This window comes from Gasterosteus aculeatus, chromosome 5 (genome assembly GCF_964276395.1).
Source record: "Gasterosteus aculeatus chromosome 5, fGasAcu3.hap1.1, whole genome shotgun sequence".
NCBI classification, from domain to species: Eukaryota; Metazoa; Chordata; class Actinopteri; order Perciformes; family Gasterosteidae; genus Gasterosteus; species Gasterosteus aculeatus.
Genome location: NC_135692.1, coordinates 3,143,602 through 3,167,502, shown reverse-complemented (window position 1 = coordinate 3,167,502; position 23,901 = coordinate 3,143,602). Strand labels below are relative to the sequence as shown.

The 23,901-nt window shown below is 43.7% G+C and overlaps 1 protein-coding gene across 2 annotated transcripts; it reads left to right on the top strand.

Annotated features, from left to right (window-relative positions):
* Window positions 1-1,233: 1,233 nt before the first annotated feature.
* On the top strand, window positions 1,234-22,440 carry fmn2b (formin 2b). Of its 2 annotated transcripts, none has more exons than XR_013467736.1 (19): window positions 1,234-3,586; window positions 4,245-4,486; window positions 6,057-6,235; window positions 7,343-7,493; window positions 9,312-9,364; window positions 9,737-10,635; window positions 13,306-13,450; window positions 13,981-14,068; window positions 14,629-14,690; window positions 15,116-15,207; window positions 15,357-15,486; window positions 15,784-15,930; window positions 16,186-16,245; window positions 16,514-16,634; window positions 17,394-17,486; window positions 18,268-18,319; window positions 18,531-18,646; window positions 19,486-19,567; window positions 20,334-22,440. XR_013467736.1 is itself a non-coding variant. In XM_078103252.1 (19 exons), the coding sequence occupies exons 1-19, from the start codon at window positions 2,010-2,012 to the stop codon at window positions 20,358-20,360; spliced, it is 4,350 nt and encodes a 1,449-aa protein (XP_077959378.1). In that variant the 5' UTR covers window positions 1,234-2,009; the 3' UTR covers window positions 20,361-22,440. The 2 variants fall into 2 exon arrangements, 1 of the variants encoding a protein (XP_077959378.1); XM_078103252.1 differs by having other exon boundaries at window positions 18,497-18,646.
* The last annotated feature ends 1,461 nt before the right edge of the window (window positions 22,441-23,901 follow it).

Below are 23,901 nucleotides of genomic sequence, written 5' to 3'. Positions count from 1 at the left end.
ACAGTAGCAAGCAATTTGTCAGAAAAGAGCGGCAGGTGCCTGGGTTTCCATCGTACCTCTCGATCTGGATCCCTCTGGGCTCGTGGACGGGAAAGCGCGTCTCAGTGGTCGGCCCCTCCCGTGAAGGTGGGCCCGAGGCGTCGGTTCGCTCTGGGTCAGCAGCCCCTACCACTCCTTGTGCCTGGTGTGAGAGTGAGCTGATCATGTCCTCCAGGGATGACTGGAAACGCCCCTGATTGGCATGAAGCTCCTGCATGGAGGCGGCGAGGGAGTTTAGTAGGTGCTCGTGGTGGTGGAGCCGTTGGCCCTGGTTCTGGATCACGGCTTGAAGTGGCTCTGCTGAGTCTGTCATGGTCAGGTTATGCTGTGAGGGGTCAGGACTTCGACTCAGGTGCAGAGCAATAAGGCAACAGAAAATTCTTTCAAGGTTTGGAATCTTTTACTAGGAGAGTAAACTAATGCAAAACAAAGGGGGCACAGGCAAAGGCGGAATCCTCACGCTCTTGTAGAAAACAAAAAGGAAGAGAGCCTGGCAACAAAGTAGAAACAAGATTACAAAAACAGCACTGGGAATTTAACAACAAACATGTACCTCTAGGAACGACAAAAGATAACCTGACACAGACAAGTGGGGAACTGAGGCTTAAATACAGGTGGGGGTGATTACAAACTAAACTCAGCTGTGGGGGGAAACTAGATACAGGAAGTGCCGTGGTTACAAAAATAAAACAGGAAGTTAATCTTCAGTCTCTTCGAGTCGTCACACCCTCGCCCCTTCTGAGACGAGAAGTTATTAAGAGTCAACTGGCTCGAGTTTGTTTCTGGCTTTCATGGCATTGGATGAAGTTCATGTATAGTGGGCTTTTCTGCTGAATTCTTCATTTCCTTAGTGACATTTTTATCGATCAACAAAAGTCCCCTTCCCTTTTTTGCAGCAGTACAAGACAAGTCATGGATAGAAGAGTTGAAACAGATTCATACCTACTGTGATCAACACCTGTCCTCACAAAAAGTCCAGACGAGTGCTCACAGTTCAGTAAACAGGCATACATGATATAAGTAACCATAATGTTACTGATCTTATGTGTTTGTCGTGTCATGTGCTTGTTTGTATGTCATTATATTTGTAAAATGCTGTAGTTATGATTATTTTGGGATGAGGTGAAGAAATGGATGCCACCTTTTCAGATGTGGAGACTTACCATTAAAATAAACGATTGTCTTGGCTTTATTTTTTTCCAATAATACAAATTAATATTCATGGTAAATAGAATGAGGCTATTTTTTTAAAAGTAGCAGCATCCCACGCTGACGTGGAGCTGCATGAGAGGTTCCCGGAGTCTCGCCCACACTTAGTACTATGGGGGATGTAGGCAGGAGTTGGGGAATCATGGGAAATGTAGTGAGCAAATATCCGCTTCACACTCTCCATCCGCCAGATGGAGGGTGCAGTTACTGCGGCCCCCCCCCCCCCCCCCCCCCCCCCCCGCCCCCCTTCCCAGCACCGTGGTCAGCATCTGTACTCCTATTCGTTCTATTTTCCAGCCGGCCTCGCTTTATGTCCCCGTCCTAGCTGCTCTTCCTCTCCCTCAGTCTGCCTCCCCGCCAGACCTCCACTGAGCACGCACTGCCTGCGTCACTCCTTTCAGCCGATGGAGAGGAGGAGGAGGAGGAGGGGGGGGGGGGTAAGACAGAGGGAGAGAGAGCGAGAAAGGGGAGGAGGGAAGGGGGAGCTGTATGTCCCTCCTGCATCGGCGTCAACATCATTGCCACGCCAGCCTTCGTCACCAGAAAACAGCGAGGAAGCTTGTCTCACAACAGAAAAAAAACACACCATCAGCAGCTCCTCCTCCTCCATCTCCACCTCCACCAGACGTGCATCCACGGATTAGGCCGAGACGGTTCTACGTTTCGCAGGCACGGGCATCTAAATCCTCCCCCTGGCAGGAGGAGCTCTTCCAGGCATGACCTGAGTGGAGGCCGGAAGCCGCCAGACGCTCTCTATCAACATGGGCAACCAGGAGGCTAAGCAAAAGAAAGCTGCAGCAGCATCGGGTAATGGAAGCTATCCTTCCCTGGATGAAGGATGGAGAGAGGGAGGAGGGGACACCACAAAAAAGGGAGGAAAGAAACTCCACGGTAAGCACGGCGGAGGTGGAGGGGTGATGCATGGCACAGGACCAGGAAAGAAGAAAAACAAATCTGAGTCCAAATCCTCCGTTTTCTCCATCCGGAAGAGAAAGGGCAACCTGAAAGCCAAAGGAGACGTGTGTTCGTCTCTAACAGGCTCAAAGGAGGACGTTTTGGCCTCTCAACATGAGGAATTGGACAGCACAAAAACCCCTGAAATGTCCGCAGATGAGCTTGGACAGTCGGACACTGAGGCTGAGAAGAGAAAGAAGCCAGAGCCGGTGAAAGAGAACGAAGAAGGACGGGAGCGGAAGCAGAAGGTGCAGCAGAAAGTCTCAACAGCCGCTACATCACCCACAGAGAACGGAGGGCAGAAGGCGGGGAGCTCCGGGTCGGATACAGACCTCTACAGCTTCCACTCAGCAGCTGACCACGAGGATTTGCTTGCAGACATCCAGCTCGCTATAAGGCTACAGCACCAACACCAGCATGGGGGGGTGCAGGCAGGGGATGAAAAGGATCCCAGCTGGGGGGGAGAGGGGAGGAGGAAGCAGAGTAACGGGGTAGTTAAATTACCTCCTCCTGAGGTGCTTGACTTGACTCCAGAATTAGAACTTGGGTCTGATGCCCTGTCATTCCTAGAGATGGCCCCTGCATCTGGCTCCGTCAAGCACATAGACCTGCAACCAACACCAGACCTCCCCTTCCACATGGAGGTGCACGAGAGGAGAAAAGAGAAGGATTGGGTCGAGCATCCGGAGCTAAGTGAGAAGGGGCAGAGAGAGAGAGAAGCCTCTCTTTGTGTTGCCACAGGCACAAAAGACCAGCATGCTTGGGCGCAGCAGCCCCCTCACACAGCCATCACCATGGCTACCGGTGGGGGGGAAGCAGTCAGCCAGGTCACCATGACAACCAATGGTAACAGCTCCCCTGATTGCACATTTGACAGTGGTGGGACAACCCCAAAATATGTAGGAAGTGAAGAAGAGGAGAAGGAGTCCATGTTGGATGTAGACCTCAGTCCTCCACCCACCGACAGCCCCCACAAAAGTCCTGAGCCCACCGAAGGGCTGAGCTCAGGAAACGTGTTCGAGGAAGGTGAGGTCCACTTAGGCTCGGGTACCAGTGCCGAGTCGCTTGAGGACTGCCTCAGTGCTGGATCTGAATCCAGGGATTCTGCTGCCGGCACCAGTGCCTCCCCCTCCAAGCAATGCAGGAGGAGCAGCGTGTCCTTCACCCCACTGCCTCCCCAGGAGAGCCCTACACTGGCCAAACGACTCCTCAGGTCTACCCAATCCTCCACCTCCTCCAGCACTGTGGTGAAGCCCTACCCTCCAATCTTCCCCTCCTACATCAAGACTACAACAAGACAGCTCAGCTCCCCAGGACACTCCCCAGCCCTGTCCCCCTCCCACAGCCCCCTATCCCTGCGCAGAGCCCACCATCACCTCCACAGGTACCTGTGGTTTTGCAACACTAACTTTTATTATTATCTTTGGTTTAGTTTTCCCTTGGACCGGATGGTTTGACAGCATGTGCGATAGTATGCTATTCAAAATGAACTTACATTTTTCTACAAAGGAATGTTTTTCTGGGTTGCAGATAAAGTGGGGTTCAGTTTACTAAAATGTTATTATTTTAGCAGTTTTGGGCATCATTCCTGTAGGTACATACTCATTAAGGTTGCTGAGGTTATTACCTTATTCAGTATAATGTGGATGTAACTAACTGAAATATTACCCAAAAGCTATGACTATAAAACCAAAATGTAATACCTCAGAAATTGGTCCTTCAATAAGCCTTGCCTCTGATTATTTGCTGTTACTGCCAGTCAATGGTAATTTACACTGGGCATCTGCAAAAAGAACAGATTTAAGTAGCAGCACGTGATGAGAGCGAGGTTGACATAAGCTGACTAAGGGGAGCCTCGCTGCCTGTATCAGACGCCGAGGTGACTTCTCGTAAAAAATGACAGAAAATACTGTTAAAAAGTTCCTCACTAACTTCTTTATTCAAAATCTATTTTTAGTTGTCATTGTGATGACCTATGTGATTTTATTATATGAGATATCTGTTTTCAAAGTAAAGCTGACCTGAAATATTAATGTCGCCAGGACGATGCACGAGGCCCATCAAGCGCGCAGGCAGCGCTCTCGAAGCATTGCTGGGCCCCTGAGTCGCTCGGCCGACTGGACGGAAGAGCTGGAGAGAAGGCTGAGGAGCAGAGAGGAGGATGGGGGAGGTTCGGGGGAGTACTTGGTGGGCTACAGAGGAGGAGGCAGCCAACCCCTGTGTGCCACCAGAAGATCTTCCTGCGGACAGGTTTCTACATGTGGCTTTCAGGACGTCTTCACAGGTGAGTTTTGAACACACAGTTACATTTTCGGTTTGCAAGAAGGAGGCGCAAGACAGAAAGGCTAATTTCTTGAGCTACAGCTGAGCAAATAGGGAATGACTGATAATCTGAAGCGTGAGCAGCTCTGACGCGATGGAGTGTATCTACTAAAATATGTACATGTCAGGCATAACCTCCCTGCCCACTCTAAAAGCTTCTAGTTAACCCTCTAAAATATGCCATCAATAAAGACAGTTATTCTTAGTTGGAGACAAGCGTCGACGTCTGCTCATTCGTTCCTTTGGAAATTCACAGTGATACAATTTGTCTTTTCTACAGCCCAATTGTGTATACGTGAAATGCCCACAACCACTTACCACCACGTTTTAAAAGGACATGCTGGTCTGACTATTTGTGTGTGATCATCACACAAGCGTTGGTATGAAACAAAAATATATTATGCTCATTTTACACGAGGCACCTAAGCCAGCCACTGCAGTAAGGAGAAGATTGTGCTTTCAGACGAGTTAAAAAGTTTGTGTTTGTTGTTGTAACTGACTTTATTTCAATAGGAAGGTTACTTGACAAACAAGTCAACATTTCTGAAGGCAGTTGCAAATCTATAGTTTCAGCTGCCGACATTAATAGGAAACCAGCTTACTGTGAATAATCAGGTAGGAATTCTAAGAACACACCCACTATAATGGTCCCATTCCAATTCCACTTTACATGTGGTTGGTCAGTTTAACTATCATTATACCATAGTGCTGCTACATTCATACTATATTCTCTCATCTGTAAAATGATTAGAGCTTCACTACTAGATCACAGGGGTCACAGGAATAAGGACTGTGCTCATTGACTGGTTGTCGGTGCTCTCTAATCGTGGTCAATAGGCAGTTAACCTATCCCCAACGTTTAGTTTGGTTGCACTTTGTTGTAGAATCTAGAGGCCGCCACTCATCAACCTTGGAGCTTCCGCCACAACATTCCGTAGACATAACATGCAGATTCTCGGAGGCTGCACTTGCAACTTCCCTTCCTCACTCCTCAGAAATCTGGCGTTTCGTCCTTTGACATCTTGACTTTTTGAACTTTGAAACCATCTTGACCTTTAAAATACCCTGCATACAGCTATGGCATCATTGGCGACCTGTCAGTCACAAGTTAGCCACATCCCAATGTATAATCCATGGACCGCAATTTACTGAGTAAACATCATGCTGTATCGAAGAAGACTTGATACTAGAGATTCCTGCTTTCAAAATGAGAGCACGTGCAAGACATAACCATGCGTGATGAATGTTGACATACATCTTAGCATTCAGAATAGTTCCATCCGTTGTCCAACTGAAACTAAAACAAAGAGGCCTTTCAAATACTATGTCCTTAAACATTCACATCCTCGGTAAAAACTTTGCTGTGACCATATTCTTCTAACCCCGCCAGCTTTCCAAAGGCTAACAATGATAATGTACAACAGTACATATTTGACTATGCACTTTTCTCTCATCTTGAATTTAAGCAAATAGCTTTACAGAATGCAATATCATTGGTCACATTAGCCTTGTTTTGATCATCGGTTGTCCAGGTCGAACTCTTCTGGAGAAGCTGTTCCTGCAACATCAGCAGGAGGAACCCGAGGAGGCTGAGAGGCTCTGCTCCAGGATCTTGGCCATGGGTCTCCTGTTGCCTTTTACCGACTGCTTCAGAGAGCAACTGGGAGGCAGCACCGCCTACATACCCTCCACAGGTTCAGCCAAATTTGATGTATGTATGCACACCTCATGCATCTTTCCCCCGACTTTGAAGATTCACTTGTTGTAAGCTGCTCTGGAGGGCGGCGTGGCGGTTAGCTGGGAATGACGGAGATGGATGGATGCTATGGAGTCAAAGCCTGGTGAAACATATAAGAATTAGAGCAAAAGATTAAAAAAACACACATGCACATTTTGAAAATCATTAATGAATGTTGTTGTTAATGTGTATTTTAGAAAGTGTTTAGACACTGTTGTTAAATGTTATTTTAAACATAAAACTACACACATTGGCTCATCTTGGAGGCAGAATTCCACCTGGTGGAACATGATGAACTAACGACTCTCCTGCTGTCCTCGTGTTGTGCTCTCAACTCTCCATCATTTGACGGCTGTGTTTGAAGTGCCGACAATCTCTGCACATTTAGCCAGGGCTTTTTGAAACCACGGCCTGTTAGGGACGCAGTGGTGGTCCCCTGCAGAATGTGTGCCGCGCAGGGTAACGTTAGATGATGGAGATGGAAGTAGCCTAGCCTAGCAGCTAGCTCAGCCTAGCGGCGAGCTTTGCAGAGCGCCGCTTTAAGTGGCCTGTTTGCCACTCGCCCCCCTTCTGTTTGACATGTGGAGGAAGTACTTCGCACTGTTCTCCGCTGCATGTCGCACCTCTGTTTGTTTTACTTCCACTGCAAAAAGCTGTCTCCGTCTTGAGCTACCGTCTTGCTCTCTTGTGTCACGCACAGCGGCAGTTTCTTCAACTTACGGTTTACTAAATTACAATAACTACGTTAAAATATTTTGTTGCATTAATCTCGGCCAAATTAAACGCACTTATGTTGACAGCCCTAATAATAATCAATTCTAGAGCATAACATGCAGCCTTGTTTGCAGACCAATTTTAAACCTTTTGCTTTTACTACAAAATGACGCCTCACTACTCAATTTAACAGAGTCTCTTAGCAATGAGTTTTATTATCTGTATTAACTATATTATTATTATATTATTAACTATATTCAAATGTAAAACAGTGAAAGAAATTGCTCACTGTATTATATATACTTCTAATTTGTATCCCGAGTCACGTGAAAAATGAAACGTTAAAACATTAATTTGTTTTCCAAGCATGACCAGCTGTATACGTGGGCAGCAGTTAACCAGCCAACTCACTCACTGGATCCCCTGGAAGGAAAACTACCGGGGCAACTTAAGGGCCACTGGTTTCCAGCCAAGCCCGGCGGAGACATCGGTCCTGGACTCAAATCCACAGAAGCAGGTAAGATCAACGCTCAGACCTACACATCCATGTTTATACATTACATGGTGGCTGCTTGGGACGATAACACACTTTCCCAAGTGTAGCTCATATATTTATAGTCAGTAAATAATTAGAAAGATGTTGAGATGTTTGTGTTGACCCACTGATCATATCTATCCAGTTTTGGCTCTCTGGGATTAGCCAAATAGAAATATTGATCATAGTGTTTTATTTATGGCAGTTGTTCAAAGGCATTTTTCTACATCAAAGCTTATTGTATATTACAGTATGCTCATTTTTGTTCAGTCGATCGAGCTACACAGAAACATGAGATGGGATTGTGCTTTGAACAGACACTGACCCATGTGACTGCTGCGTCCTGCGTGAAACCAAATAAACAGCTTGTGTTTCGGAATTTAAGTATTTAATTATTGTAGTTACATAACAAACATACTTATTCTAACTTATTCACAAAACATACTTATTTTTTAATCTCAAACAACACTTTTCCTAAGCTTAAGAGTGTTTTGGGGCCCGGATGGAGACCTGGCAGTAATTCTATGGTTTGGCCTCAAAGAGAACCGGTTTTATAGTCTGTTGCTGTACTAGGGGGCCTGCTCCTCACAAGTCCAAACACCTCATCTCTCCCGGCTCAGCGCCTGAAAGCCTTCACATCTAAAAATACTAAGGGTGTGGACTCAACACTGCAGACAATAGGTACCCTTTTTTATCATCACTTTGTGAACCTTTCTTGCTACGCTCCTCTGGAATGTGCTTCCTGATTGGTCAACAATGAGAACACTCAAATGACGGACAGCTTCTGATGATGGATTACCTGGATTAGAAACAGGTCATGTGCCATTACAGTTCACTTCATGGGGAGTGGATGTACTCATAACCGCCTGTACCACGCCTTTCTAGAAGTTTTTTCTAGTGAGGTAGAACCTCACTAAAGAGACTCCCTCTAATCTGTGTTTTACTCCACTAACCAGTTACACTGGTATGCACAGGTGAAGGTGTGGAGGTCTTCGTAAACCTATACATAACACATACAGGTTATGTAAGCAAAATAAACATTTCTGTCATGCATTGACTAAATGATCATTAAATAATAAAATAATATCATTGAAAATGTCCACATCTCGTTCCGCAAACATTAGGACATCCAAGTGTTTTTTTAATACATTATCAACTAGACGTGCACTTTTTTTTTATTGAACAAAATTTACATGGTCCCAATGTAAATGTGTTGTGTATCACAAATGGGTTATTCTTATTGTATAGCAGTTGTATCACTATTTCAACCCCCCTTGTTTTCAGTACTGACTCGACAAACAAATCAGTGGCAATGGTCGAGGGGGAGGGAGAGAGTAACCAACGCGGCTCGGAGTGCGCGACTAGAGACCGAAATGAGTGACTGTAACGCACAATGCGTGACACTTGAGAGCCCTGCAATGCTACCTGTTTAGGGTTTAATCAACAAATTACTTTAGTAATAAGTAACTATCACATAACAAAAGTAGAGTAAAATAACCCAATAATTACTTGGTTTCACACAGGACACTAACAGCGCTCCTGCATTACAGTCCTGTGTTTGCTTGACCAATCCGATTCCCGCCCGCCCCTTTCAGACGTTCTCACCCTTTATACGTCCAGTTGACCATCTCCTGGCTTTTGGCTACATCCCAGGAAGATATTAGTACAGAGACAAAGTACCAGTCAGAAATGTTGTACAGGACATCATCTGTTCACGATGCCCTACAGAAGACGAGCCTCACGTAGAGTGTTTCTGTTGTGCGATATTATGTTCAGCAGCCGATTTCTCTGTTTATTCAGAACACCAAACTGCCATCTTGGATTCGACACAGCAGCAGAATGAGAGCCAAGAGGTCAGTCCCTTCATTGGATTGAAAGTCAATATGTTGTGGGACGCATTTAAATATCCACTGCTTGCCCTTGGATGGCATCTCAAACTGTATGCATATTATTTTTATTTGAGATGCATTAAGTACTTTCTGTTGCAATGAAGTAGGAAGAGTCTCTACGCTTTTTGTCATGTACATTTGTTTTGATTCCACTTCAACTATCCATATCTGAATATGGCACATCTGTACCCTCAATTTTATTACTATAACATGCTTTTATGGAGGAAGACAATGAAGATGTTGGAGATATTATTTCAATGTGGCTTAGTAAACAGAGTTCACTAAAATAGAGAGCTCTGACTTTTGTCTCACCTCTTGCTTCTTCACTACTTTCAGGTGGAACATGTCCTTCCTTCAGCAAAACTAAAGGAGAAACACATTAACGTCATCCAACAGCTGGAACAAACCATTGAAGATCTCAGGACAAAGATTGCTGAGCTGGAGCAGCCCCTCCCCCTGGACAAAGACAGTATGAAAGCCAGCCCCCTCACCACGGACAGGGAGTGTGGGGGAGAGGAGGGCCTGCTGAGGGTGGTGTGTGACGCTCACCTGCAGACGGAAGCAGCTCTCGCTCTGGGCTGCCTGGAGGCCAAGTCAGTGCAGACCTCGCCCATGGACGAGGGCTTCAGGTTCAACGTGCCTTCTGGTGAGCCGAGCGGTGTGAGCGGGCAGGACGGCTCTCTGTGTTCATGTCAGCTGCAGCCTCCACCTCCACCACCACCTCCTTTGCCAGGAGTTGCAGGACTTCCTCATCCCCTACAAGGAAAGGTAGTGGCGGCCGCTCCCCCACCACCTCCTCCTCCGCCACTACCAGGAAGCTCAATGACAGCTCCTCCACCTCCACCTCCATTACCTTTTGGTTCAGCATTTCCCCCACCTCCACCCCCTCCTCCGCCACTTCCAGGTGGCCTCGCTCCACCCCCACCTCCTCCTCCCGCCCCTCCTCTCCCTGGGGGCATTGCTCCACCACCTCCACCATTACCAGGAATAGGAGCCCCACCTCCTCCACCACCACCACCCCCAGGTTGTGGGCCTCCTCCACCCCCTCCGCCACCAGGGGGCATGTGTGCTCCCCCAGGTCTTTCAGGAGCTCCAGGCTCCCTGCCTCCTCCTCTGCCAATGGGGCTCTATGCTTTAGGTCTGACGCAGGAGAAGCCAGCCAGAAAGGCGGTGGTGGAACCCCCCAGACCCATGAAGCCCCTTTACTGGACCAGGATCCAGCTGAACACCAAAAAGTAAGGATGGTGTAACCCAAAATAGCTGCACAATGATCGCTGCAGCTTGTTAAGGGTTCGAAAGGCCCTCGAGGAAGATCACACACACACACACACACACACACACACACACTGTTCTCATCCCGGCCAGAAACGATAAATCAAAAGAGTCTTCCTCAAATTAAATAATCAAAAAGTATTTAATAACTAAACAAAGTAATAAGGAATACAATTACAGCGTGAAATACAATGCGAATAGTAAAATATTTTGCGAAATAGAGAATTCTCGGACCAAGTCTAAGGTGACTTATCAAAGCGGCTGCGGGAAAATTCGAACAGTCCTTTCTTTCCCGTCCTTTTGCGGTGCATGTCATTGGCTTCTCTTTCATATGTGTTTCCTCCTGGTTTGTCCTCTTCACATCCAGGTGTGAATCTGCTGCTGCAACTCTGTCTTATCATTCCCTCACATTCTAATATGTTCAATGCAGATACATTTGGCTTTATGCCTCAATGAATGAATATAACATAGCATCCATAGTTTGTCTTCATCTTATAACTAGTACACTTTAATTAGAACACATCATACATTAACACAGTTCATCACACTTCTTCATAAGGTTTGACACATTTCAGATGGTCCAATAGAACATATTTGCCTCACACGGTTGTCTTGCATCCAGTTGCTCATCTACTACCTGACAGGAGAAAAATCTCCCAAAAAACCCTCTTTGGGAAGAAAATTGGGAGAAATCCATAAAGGACGCAATTAGCATTAGCGCTAACAGTACAAGCAACGGAAAATAGCCTGAAAGCCCTCACATCTAAAAATAATAAGGGTGTGGATCAACACTGACAATAGGTACCCTTTTTTATCATCACTTTGTAAACCTTTCTTGCTACGCTCCTCTGGAATGTTTTTCCAGAGGGGAATTAGCACCACCCCAGAAGCCTGTGGGGAGGGAAAGCACAAACGGAACTACAATCTACGGAGACCTGCGAGGCGAGAAAGCACAAAAAACTCTGAGAAAGAAGCTGAATTAGTGATGTGCATTAATAAAACATGGATTTTTGTAGAAGGAGAGAGTGAGAGTGAGAGAGGAGCTTGGTCTCTTAGCCTGCCCTAACTACAAGCGATATTAAAGAGGAAAGTTTCAAGCTTTATCTTAAATGAGGTGACCGAATCTGTTCCCCAGACTGAAAGTGGAAGCTGGTTCCACAAAAGAGGAGCTTGATACGTGAAGGCTCTGGCTCCCATCCTACTTTTTACAGAGAAGTTAATACAGGAGTAATATGATCCCTTTTCTTAGTTCTTGTTAATACGCGTGCTGCAGCATTCTGAATCAACTGGAGAGCCTTAAGAGATTTACGAGGGCAGCCTGATAACAAAGAATTACAGTAATCCAGTCTAGAAGTAACAAATGCATGAACTAATTTTTCTGCATCCCTTTGAGACAGGAAGTTCCTGATTTTCTTTATATTACATAGATGAAAAAAAGGCAGTCCTTGAAGTCTTCTTTATATGAGAGTTAAAGGACATATCCTGGTCGAAGAGAACTCCAAGATTCTTGATGGTGCTGCTGGATACCAGAGCAATTCCTTCCATAAAAACTGTATCACGTGACAGCTGACTTTGAAGGCGCTCTGGGCCAATCAAGATAACTTCTGTTTCTTCAGAGTTTAGCATCAGGAAGCTGCAGGTCATCCAAGTTCTTCTGGCTTGATCGACAGATACAGTTGAGTATCGTCTGCATAACAATGGAAGTTTACGCAGTGTTTCCTGATAATGTCGCCCAAAGGAAGCATATACAGGGTAAATAAAATCGGTCCAAGTACAGAACCTTGTATGACTCTGTGACCAACATTGGTGTTCATCGAGGATTCACCATTTACAAGGACAAACTGGGATCGATCCGATAAGTAGGATTTAAACCAGCTGAGAGCAGTTCCTTTGATACCAATCAGATTTTCTAGTCTCTGCAACAGGATACAATGGTCTATGGTATCAATTGCGGGACTGAGGTCCAGCAAGACAAGAAAAGAGATGAGTCCTTGGTCCGATGCAAGTAGAAGATTATTCGGAATTTTCATCAGTGCTGTTTCTGTGCTACGATGCACTCGAAATCCTGACTGGAAATCCTCAAACAAAGCATTGTTTTTTAGTTACACAACATTACATAATTGATTTGCGACGGATTTCTCAAGGATCTTTCCAAAGAGAGGAAGGGAAGATCAGAGATACGTCTGTAGTTAGCCAACACATCTGGAGCAAGAGTATGTTTCTTAAGAAGAGGTTTAATTGCAGCTACCTTGAAGGACTGTGGTACATGTCCCGTCAACAAAGAAAGATTCATAATATTCAGTAAAGACGTGCTAACTAAAGGAAAATCTTTCTTAAGCAGCTTAGTCGGAATTGGATCCAAGAAACAACTAGAAGATTTAGACTTTAACCAACCTTCCCAACCTTGACCTGTGAGTTTTCCATAGAGGCTGAATAGATAACGAAAAATACATTTACGCTGTTTACTATTTTTGTTTTGTGGTCCAGTCGTGACAGAAAAAAGCGTACTTGTCTACCGGCAATGAAAAAGGAAGTAATCTTTTTTATGGTTGAAAAGAACCCACATCTGTAACCATGCTGATTCATACTGCTGAACAACCATCCATCCGTGTGGGCTCTCTTGTGTTTCTCAGAGAGGTTTCTTCTTCGTTGGTGTGGGAGACAATCGAGGAGCCTGACATGGACTTTGAGGAGTTTGTAGAGTTGTTCTCCAAATCAGCAGTGAAGGAGAAGAAGCAGCCGCTCTCTGACACCATCACTAAGTCCAAGGCCAAACAGGTCTGTGTGATTCGCCGTGTGTTACATGCTGTGCTGTACATGTACAGGTAGTATAGTCATAACTATAAGGTCAACAAGAACCAATCAGACACTTATTTATTCAATGTATGACCTTCAAAATTAGCATCCTGGTGTGGCTTATCATATTACAGCCTAGAGAAAAATGTTTGCATTGTACATTCCTGCTGACAAAACAATAAGTTGAATGTGGACAGATTTACATTTGGTAGGAGTAAGTGGTGTAGTACAACAAGCGGCACGCATAGCAAGAGCCTTGTGCGGTACTGACAGAATGACAGTCAATGATTTCAAGTCTCGTCATCTGCACAGCTGCTCAGGTGAACCTGCGTCCCAGCAGCTAACTGGTGTTTGTATGTCAGGTCACAAGCATCCACAAGGGTCAAACTATGTTTTTGCCACGTTGTTCTGCCGTGTTGTTACTCAATGGATTCTTCTTATGAGAATCATTGAGTCTTAATCCTTGAGTTCTAACTTAATCCATCTGAACTTTATATCTGTGGGTTTTGTAGGTCGTGAAGCTCCTGAACAATAAACGATCTCAGGCGGTAGGAATTCTCATGTCGTCCCTGCATCTTGACATGAAGGATATCCAGCTTGGTGAGTTCATCAGTTTTGTACTGGCTTGATATTCACAGACAGTAATACATGTTTTTATTCCTTGTGAAATACCCAATGTAGATTGTTGTATGCCACAGGGCACCTTGGGGAAAAGATCCATTTCACAAATACTAAGTCGTCACCTGTTCAGCTGTCGGGGATTATTTTTAGCCTAAAGGGAGAATAATTGTGCCAGGAGTATTGTAATTTCTTTCTCTTTCCTCTGGTCTGTTGTCCTTTGCTTTACCGAATGAAAAGAAGCCATTAACCTAAACGCGGCCTGTGCATAGTTCTAAAGGCCAATTTAGAAATCCTGGAAGTCTTGGGAGAAAGTTCTCATTGGACTGCAAAGCCATTGCCCAAGAATTACAAATTCTCTGTGCAATGCACAAAAGCAGATGGCTGATTCTTTTACAGAACCACTGGGCCTTCCGATATTTTTCCTCCTAGTATTTTAAAAGTATGGCCCATCGAACTCTGCCAGCTTCTCGGGTGAGGTTCAGGATGATCCTTGGCTGCTGCTGACTAGACTTTTGACTTCTCCTTCTTACTGTTTTAAGCCATCCTGAACTTGGACAACACAGTAGTTGACCTGGAGACCCTGCAGGCCCTGTACGAAAATGTGAGCAACACACACTCTGCACAGTCAGTACATCTTGCTCGTCTGACTGTGATCTAATCAAATGTCTGTAAAGGAAGTCTGTGCATTTGAGTCTTTATTTGACCCTTTTTTAGAGGCACGTTGCATGAATAGAATATATTTACGGATCTGTTGGGGAATTTTGATATAATGTCACAATTTCTAAAAAGTAGATGTCAGTTTGAGTTAACTTAAGAAGCACCCAAAAAGCACACTGCACAAATACATAAAACCAATTTATTTTTGTCTCTGTGTGACTCACACACATATTTACCTTTAACATCTATTGCGAGTAGGTTGTCTCAATTTTGTAAAAGTGGGGTCCCATATTGTGAGATTTGAAAACCTCTGGCATGAATTTGCTTTTGTAATGTTATAAAAGTCTGTCTCGTGTGTCTCTCCCTCAGAGGGCACAACAGGAGGAGCTGGACAAGATTGAAAAGCACATCAAGGCCTCAAAAGACAAGGAGAATGCTAAACCTCTGGACAAACCTGAGCAGTAAGTTTTGTGTTCTCTCCAAGACGTCTCAACACCAATGAGCAGACGTAACGAAGCCAGTCAACACTTTAAAGCACACGGAGAGATAATTAACTAGTGAGTAGAGAGATGGAAGATGACATGAGTTTGGATATCCTCTTGTGTTGCAGCTTTCTCCACCAGCTCTCCCTGATCCCAAACTTCTCCGGCAGAGTCTTCTGCATCCTCTTCCAGTCCAGTTTCTCCGAGTGCATGTCGTCCATAATGAAGAAGCTGGACACACTACAGAGAGTATGCAAGGTGAGTCCAACTCTCCAGACGTCAAAATATAAACGAGAAAGAAAGTCTGATGGTGACAGGCAGGAACCACTCCTGGAGAAACAACGGTGTATCCATCCGCACAGCAGCAGCAGCATCTCTTGTTATGGGTGGTTTGCCAGATACAGATACATTCAGTGAACACAGGTCTTGGATTTGCAATCATGTTTTGAGATTTGGTGTGAATGTTTCCACCGTCACTTTGCTTGGCCACTATGGAAAACGTCTCTTCCTTTGCGCTTGCAGCTCTGGTTCATACCGCTATGTCTTTTTCTGCAGGCTCTGCAGGACAGTCCAACAGTGAAGCAGGTTCTCGGTCTGGTTCTGGCTTTTGGTAACTTCATGAATGGTGGTAATCGAACCAGAGGCCAAGCGGATGGTTTCACACTCGACATCCTGCCCAAACTCAAAGATGTTAAGAGCAGCGTGAGTAAGGAGGGAAATAAGTGGGAAAAAACTGCACTGAAACTTTATAAAGCCGCTCCTGTGCTCTGGATTTGGTGCTTACCGGCTTTTATATTTAGTTTTTTCTTTACACACAGACACATAGAGGTCCCATAGAGCAGCAGTGTCCAAATAAACTGACACCCCTCCAGCTTACACTGTCTACACTCGTGTAGTGAGTCAGTTTGCTTAACCCAGGTGACAATCGTTGTTTTTTGTCTTGTCCTCCACATGCAGGACGGCATGAAAAGTCTTCTGTCCTACATTGTTTCCTACTACCTCAGACACTTCGATGAGGTGAGTGCTTTAGTTACATAATTCTTTCAGTGACATTTCCTCTTTTCTGGACTCTTTATTCAATGCTAATTTTCTCCCTTTGTGTATTGTCCGACATAAGACTCACTAAAGACCCAGGATGAGAGACACATATTACATTTGGCCTCGTGGTTGTGTGTTTTACAGCAGCCAGTCAAGCAAAAGGATATGCACATGGTGGACTAAAACAATAGCGGACATTCATCCCTGTTTTTGACATGTGTGTGTTTGCCTGTCTGACCGTCACCAGGATGCTGGTAGAGAGACGTGTGTGTACCCTCTCCCCGAGCCTCATGACCTGTTTCAATCCTCACAAATGAAGTTTGAAGACTTCCAGAAAGACCTTAATCGACTCAGGAAGGACTTGAAAGGTAACACACACACACACACACACACACACACACACACACACACAGTATCCAGCTTACGTGGTGATTAGCTTCAACCTTTGTGGCTTCTGCTGTTGGCTCATCATGTAGCTGCTATAGGTTCATTACATATCTGCAAAGGCTTAAGTAATGACAGAAAGGAGTGATTGATTTAATACGTAAACACACAGTGGTTTCGATGGATTTAAACTATGATGTGTGAACTTCGGATCAAGGAATGCTACTTTTATCCCCCCCGGCTGAGACGAGTCAAGAAGAGTGAACTGGCTCGAGTTTGAAAATTATAAACAACTCAATAACTAACAGAAGCCATACAATTAGAAAGTGAAATACAGTATGAATAGTATAATATTTTGCAAAATCACCCAAAAAGTCCCCTCATCCAGTCTCATATGACCATCAATAAGGGTTCTCAGAGTCAGTGTGTCCTTTGTGTTGTAGTCGTATGTGATTGGCTGCACATTTAAACCCAGCTCGTAAATTTCTATCTGATCCGAGGCATTCCGAGACTCTCACCTCCATCTGATGGCCGAATTAGAAATCCCTCACTGACCTGACCAATTCCTATTCACTTAATATTACAGTAGATTAATCTAACTATATATTATAATTTCCACCACTAGGCGTGTTCTTTCGCTTAAATCCCTAATAAACACTACCCATTCTGTTATATATTGTATGTTTGCTTATATTTCACACAAAAAGTGTCTGCATAATTTCTGTCTGCTTTATTTTTATTAGCGTGTACATCAGAAGTGGAAAAGGTGTGCAAGGTTTCAGACGAGGACAACCTGCAGCCCTTTAAAGACAAGATGGACGTCTTCCTTGCTCAAGGTGACCGACAAAAATAATTGTTTTCTGTTTACACATTAGGACTGTTGTTTCAAGGCCCTATATACTTCTAGGGTGATGTTTGAACCATTGACTTTCGACCTTCCAGAGTCCTTGTTTGTGACAACAATTACTAACTTTACTACAATGCCTATTTCATGACCCCCTCGCCACTGGCAGCGCCAATGTCTCTGTTACTGTCATCCGCCCAAGTCCTGCTTGTGTGTGTCAGCACGTGATTGTCAGTGATGCTGCAGTCACCATCTGCTCACTGACATCAACAGCGACGTGCGACGAGCAGCATTTTTAAACTGTTCTAGGGCCACACCATCAGACCATCAGACCATTGTTCATAGTAGAAAACACCTGAGAAACAAGTCATGCGTGGTGACCCGCGTGTGACATGTGTTGTTTTTTTTCCAATGGCAGATTTATTGGGCAGCTCGCTCTGAATGGACCATCATTTACTAAATGAATATCATGCTGTATTTAAGCAGATTTGGAACTGGGTATTGAGACCATAAAATCTCAATATCCAATGTGGATAATGAGCAAATAAAACTAGTCATTTCCTTCGCTCCTCCTCCTTTTCAATCACTCCATTCCATCCATTGTGTTTATTTGGTAGTAGTCTCATCCTTTGTTTTTAATGCATTACCTCTCCGAATGTCAATCAGTTGATTGGCTTGAAACTAATGACATGTGGGTGTCAGTTGCTAACAACAAAGTGCTTTCTCAAGTGTCACTTTTGCATTGACCTCTCTCATTCTTTCTCCTTTCTTAGCTAAAAGTGAACTGGAGACCCTGGATTCTCAACTCAGCAGCACACATAAATTGTAAGAAATACACATTCAATTACACACCATGTAAACTCGCCTTACTCGCTCATCACTCTGAGAACTGTGATCTTTAAAGATCACTGCAGCCATTAGCATTCGTGCATCAGCTGGCCCAATATAGATATAGATAAATATGGATTGTCAATATGTAAACTTCTGATGGTGTCCTGTCAGGTTCCTGGAGCTTACAGTGTTCTTCTCCGTGAAGGCCAAGTCAGGAGAGAAGGAGCCGTCACCAAACACTTTATTCTGTGTCTGGCACGAGTTCTCCTCCGACTTCAAGGACCAGTGGAAAAAGGAGAACAAAGTCATCCTCAAGGAGAGGTACAGTAATACACACTGCTCCTAACACAGCGATTTCTCATTGAGAAACGCTGAGCTTTTTCTATGTCAAACATCTTTCTGTCAGGGCGGTTAAGGGTGGAGGGGGTCAAACGAACACCGACCTTTCCGCCGAGAGACCGCTTTTTGTTTACTACAAACGAGAAGTCATTATTGATTTATTTTACGTGCAACTCGCTTACTTCAGTAACCGCATTGCTGTAATTATTTAACCACAAATAATAATCTTTTCCAAAGTATAAGTGGTTGTGTTGCTTGATCTTAACTAAGTGCTTCACAATCTATTTCTAAACCTAAACATTGTTAGTTTTGTTGTCTAAATCTAAGTATTTTAGTTTGAAGAAACATTTTGCATGTAAATGTAAAAAAGTTGACAGTTTCCCTCTTGTAAGAAAACGCACACAGAAAAGAGTAACTTTCAGTAGGATTGTTATACACAAGATTATGAGGATATGTTGATCCAAAAGCCCAACATTATTGAACACCAATAGTCCAAATAATGTCCATCCATCCATCCATTGTCAAACCGCTTATCCTGCACCAAATAATGTCCTATATACCAAAAGTCAGTTACCTCAAAAACTAACTTTGCTCTGAGTAATAGCCATATAAAATGACACAGCAACAAACAGAAGGCCTTGTAATGCAGAATGAAGGCAATACTCTTTGTGGCAGTTGCAATAAACGATTTACCTGCTAAAAAAGAGGTCCATCCGAATATTTCTTTCCCATGCACAGCAGAACCTTGAAAATATTTTGAAGAAACCACAGAATCAGTATTGGTGTATTCATATTTCCTTCATACATATTGTGTTCTGCAGGCTGAAAGCAGCAGAAGAGTGTTTCCGACAGGCCAAGGAGAAGGCTTCCTACAGCGTCAAACCAAAACATGCCTCTGGCATTGTAAGTTCATCTTTCACCCTTGTTCTTGTGTTTTTATTGAGGTTTGTACAGCAAAAATTTGCTAAGAATTGGTACAAGTAGCACCAAAAGTGATTGGTGGAGCAAAGAGAGGAACAGGATTGTGAGATCCTGTTGCAGTTAGGACTACTAACTCCTACTACTAAGACCTCCCGCCACACCAACAGTTTCTTCCCGTCGGCAGTCGGGCTCATCAACAGAGCCCGGTCCCTCACTGACTGACTCTGACATTCCACCGGTCACTTTCTTTCACACCGCACACGTCACTTTCACCTGTCACTTTCTGTTCGCTGGTGCACTTTATTTTTAACTTTTAGGTTTTATTCCTTTATTTTTAAACTTATGTTAACCAATAGAATTATATTTTACTCCTTTTGCACTGTTGTCTTGTCGTCCATTGTCGTACTGTCTGCTGTTATGCACCAACCGCCAAGTCAAATTCCTTATACGTCTGATATATTATGGCAATAAATGTTCCTGGTTCCTAATTCCTGGTTCCTGATTAAGCATCGGGTACCTGGATCACGGAAACACTGCCAGCTTTGCCAAAAGCAACGTCTATGAAAGTTCCTCATAATAACTTTAAGTCTCTTAAACACTCAAACACTTCGTTTGCATTACACATTACATTGTCACTGTAAATGGTTGAAATTTTTAAGTAGTTCAAGAAGATCACTTGTATTTATCTAGCTTAAACAGCTGATAGAATAAGGTGATTTAACCTGTTGATCCTACGTCCTTTCCACAGAAAGCCAAGCTTGGCATGAAGATCTGACTCAATGGACGTGGAATTTCTGTTTTTTTCCTCGACTTTGGGATCCAGCCGTGAATCACCTATAAAAAAGTATGGAAAGGATAGAAGAGAAGAATGAAGGGATCTATATGAAGCTGGCCCTACAGTGTGGACATCTTGTTTCATTGATGTATTTCGTGCTCTGCTCTTCAGCGGTATGATCCACAATTCTGGATGGATGCTGCCTGCAATGCCACCGGGCACCAGGAACCAGGGCTGGACACCACTAGTAAACATCCACTGCAATAACAACAGACTACAAACTAAATTGATAATATATCAAATGTCTCACTAATTAAGAGTTTTCAGCAGAATGATGATGACAAGTTCAACACAACCTATGCCATTAATATTATTAAAACCAGGGCCTACATGATTAAAATCTTAAGGATTATGTAAAACCACCAAGCATACCGATGCTTCAGACGTTAATGCGTGCTTGCAGTAAGTTTTAGTGGACGGCAGCACAAAGGACGGGACCACGTAAGGCTGCACAGCAAAACTCAGCAGGAACATTGTTCATCCTTACGGACACACATGGACGTACAAATATGCACTCGGTGTGTGTCACTTCAATCAATTGTAGCTTTGATTGAGTAAACATGTGTTAAGTTAAGTCTTAATATTTGGGTACTCGCTAAAATATTTGGACACCATCAAATATCAATAGGTATACCTATAGCTTATAGGTTTTGTGACTGAAACATTTTAAAACATACAAATAGCATGGACGTGGAATGTGGAATTCAAATATATTTTTCAGGATTTGAGGCAGTTTTGGTGAGAGTATGAAGTTTTAAAAAAAAATGTTTAACCTTTTAACCTAACCTGGGAGTTTGGAGCATTCCTAGCAAACATACCGAGGCGCGTCAGCTTGCCCAACAACATGGTCAGTGGTTCTGGGACCTGTCATCTTTCATGCATAGTGTCCATCAAAAATAACTTTCTTTTTACTTACTAGTTCTGTTCCTTATAGTCACAAAATATGTTTTCCAAATAAACCAATGGTTTACTTTGTTTTAAGGTTTACTTATGCTTAAAGAATCCACTCTTATTTCCCAGATGTACACTTTTTCGCTCTTTATGGTACATCAGCTGCTCTGACCGCACTGAGCATCAACGTTAGACGAGTAGGGTGCGAGAATGGGTCGTTTTCCCCGTATAGAGATCCTAAAATCCCAGCACCCATTTAAATAAGAGTGTGACTGGCCTCATAGACACAGCCTCATTTTAAATGCCATATGATATCGCTGCTCCTCATATCAGCACTGTCTATGCAGACTTGTACATGCTGGCACACCGCTGTTTCAATTTAAAAAATAAAGGCAAGAAACAGAAACTCAGTGTTGATGAGCAGAAGAATTTCACTGAATACTTACATAGTAGAATTTTCATACCTGAGATAGTGAGTGTGTGCGTGTACGAGTGTGTGTATGTGTGTGTGATTGTTCTCATCAGCTGGTTGCAGTTGAAAGCCATGTAACAAAGGATGTGATGTGTATAGTGCATTAAGTTACAGTTATTTAATTTTGTTACAGAGTTGACGACTATAGCGATGTAAGGTAATACATTGTACAAGTATTTTTGGACATGTATTGTGTTTCATTAATTGATGTCATTATCTCCAGGCCAGCATGATGCTCTCAACAGGGACTTACCTTTGAAGTTTGAACAGTTTCATGTGCAATAAATGTTTATACGTTTAGATGAAAGGGGTGCATGGTGTCCGGGGGTGGTGTAATTTATGTAAAATAAAAAGAATGAATTCTGCATTATTTTGGATTCAAGCAGTATTTCATGCGGTAAGGTCAGGCATATGATGGCAGCGTTGTGGACCAGGCTCCAGAAAGAATCAGGAACACTCCTTTAGGACAACTTGAGTATGCTCCATTCCCAACATATTTTTGTGTCTAAGTATCTAAAGGGGACAACGGTCTTTGAAATTGGTTTGGTATTGAGTGAGAACCCATTAGACATCAGGCCACTAAACGACTATAATGTATTTTCTGGGGGCAACTCCTCGCTGTCAATGTACATCTAATAAAAGTGCTGGTTTTACCTGCTGACAGGCGCAGTTTGTTATTATATGTGTCTGACAAAACCATAGAAGGAAACCTACAGAGAAATAAAACCTTTTTCTCTCTGTCGCTTTGGACTCAGATTAAGTGTCACAAATAAATCAGTGTTAAATACACTGTACGTTTAACTGTACGTAGAGTTAAACACCCAAGAAGTTTGACCGTGGTGTACAGTTTCATTTCAAACCTATCAAAGAGTTAATTTAACTCTACTGACGCTAAGTAACACAAATAAATCTGATCAGTGTTAAATACAAAAAAAGTTAAAAACCCAAGTCCTTGACACTGGATAAATAATCCAGCTCCTTCGTACAATTGACTCCATAACAGTTGAAAACTGTGATTTCAACTCTGCACTCACTCAAATCTATTAGAACATGTATACGTATATATATTCAGATGCACCTATGAACCTAGTTTGATCCTTTTTCAGAACGGCACAAGCCGATCTCAGTTAGGTATTTAGAGACATGCAAATCCCATGTAACGAGTCCGTGACCATGAGTTTGCCGTAAATGTTTTTTTCTAACTTTATTGAGAATCTGGCACAACAGAGCAACAACAAAGACGCTGCGCTACAACAAAGTAGCGTTAATAAATTGATGTATGTCTTAATGCGAGGGTTTAGAAATGAACACAAAGGGATTCTGTATTTGCTCATAGAGGGTTATTTAGCCAATGTTTTGATAACCGACCGCTGCCAGTTCAGTGTTTCCCATCATTATAACAGGGCTGTGCCCCCCAGCCCGGAAAAAGTTCGACCCCCCTCCCATGAAGTAGTAAACCTGGGGAGATACTGCAGTCTACCTAATCAATGGGAAGGACTTGTGTCATTTAGCCATCACTGGAAAAATGATTCTCGTTTTATCTGTTTAAGTTATATGGCATGTGGGTTGATACATCCGTACCTCTATTGTTTTACATTACAGGTCATCGAGCTGATGCTTTTATCCAAAGCGACTTATTGCATTTTTAACCCATGGCTTTTTACATTTCTGCCCGGGGAGCAGTTAGGAGTTAGGTGTCTTGCTCAGGGACACTTAGACATGGAGCAGGAAGGGCTCAAACCACCAACCATGCGGTTCCCGGCGCACCCGCTCTACCCATGCGTCACCGCGCCAGCTTTTTAGCGTTGCCTCTCTGAATATTGCCAAATTGAATGTCAGAATTGGAAAGAAAGGTGATTTAAGCAATTTTGAGCGTGGCATGGTTGTTGGTGCCAGACGGGCCGGTTCGATTATTTCACAATATGCTCAGTTACTGGGATTTTCACGGACAACCATTTCTAGGTTTTACAAAGAATGGTGTGAAAAGGGAAAAACATCCAGTATGCGGCAGTCCTGTGGGCGAAAATGCCTTGTTGATGCTAGAGGTCAGAGGAGAATGGGCCGACTGATTCAAGCTGATAGAAGAGCAACTTTGACTGAAATAACCACTCGTTACAA

What these genes read in the sequence shown, in the direction of transcription:
- fmn2b (XM_078103252.1), top strand. Translation starts at nt 2,010, where the DNA reads ATGGGCAACCAGGAGGCTAAGCAAAAGAAAGCTGCAGCAGCATCGGGT. An exon ending in CCTCTGGACAAACCTGAGCA is followed by an intron (nt 15,208 to 15,356) that starts GTAAGTTTTGTG and finishes CTTGTGTTGCAG; the next exon opens with CTTTCTCCACCAGCTCTCCC. An exon ending in AAAGTCATCCTCAAGGAGAG is followed by an intron (nt 18,647 to 19,485) that starts GTACAGTAATAC and finishes TGTGTTCTGCAG; the next exon opens with GCTGAAAGCAGCAGAAGAGT.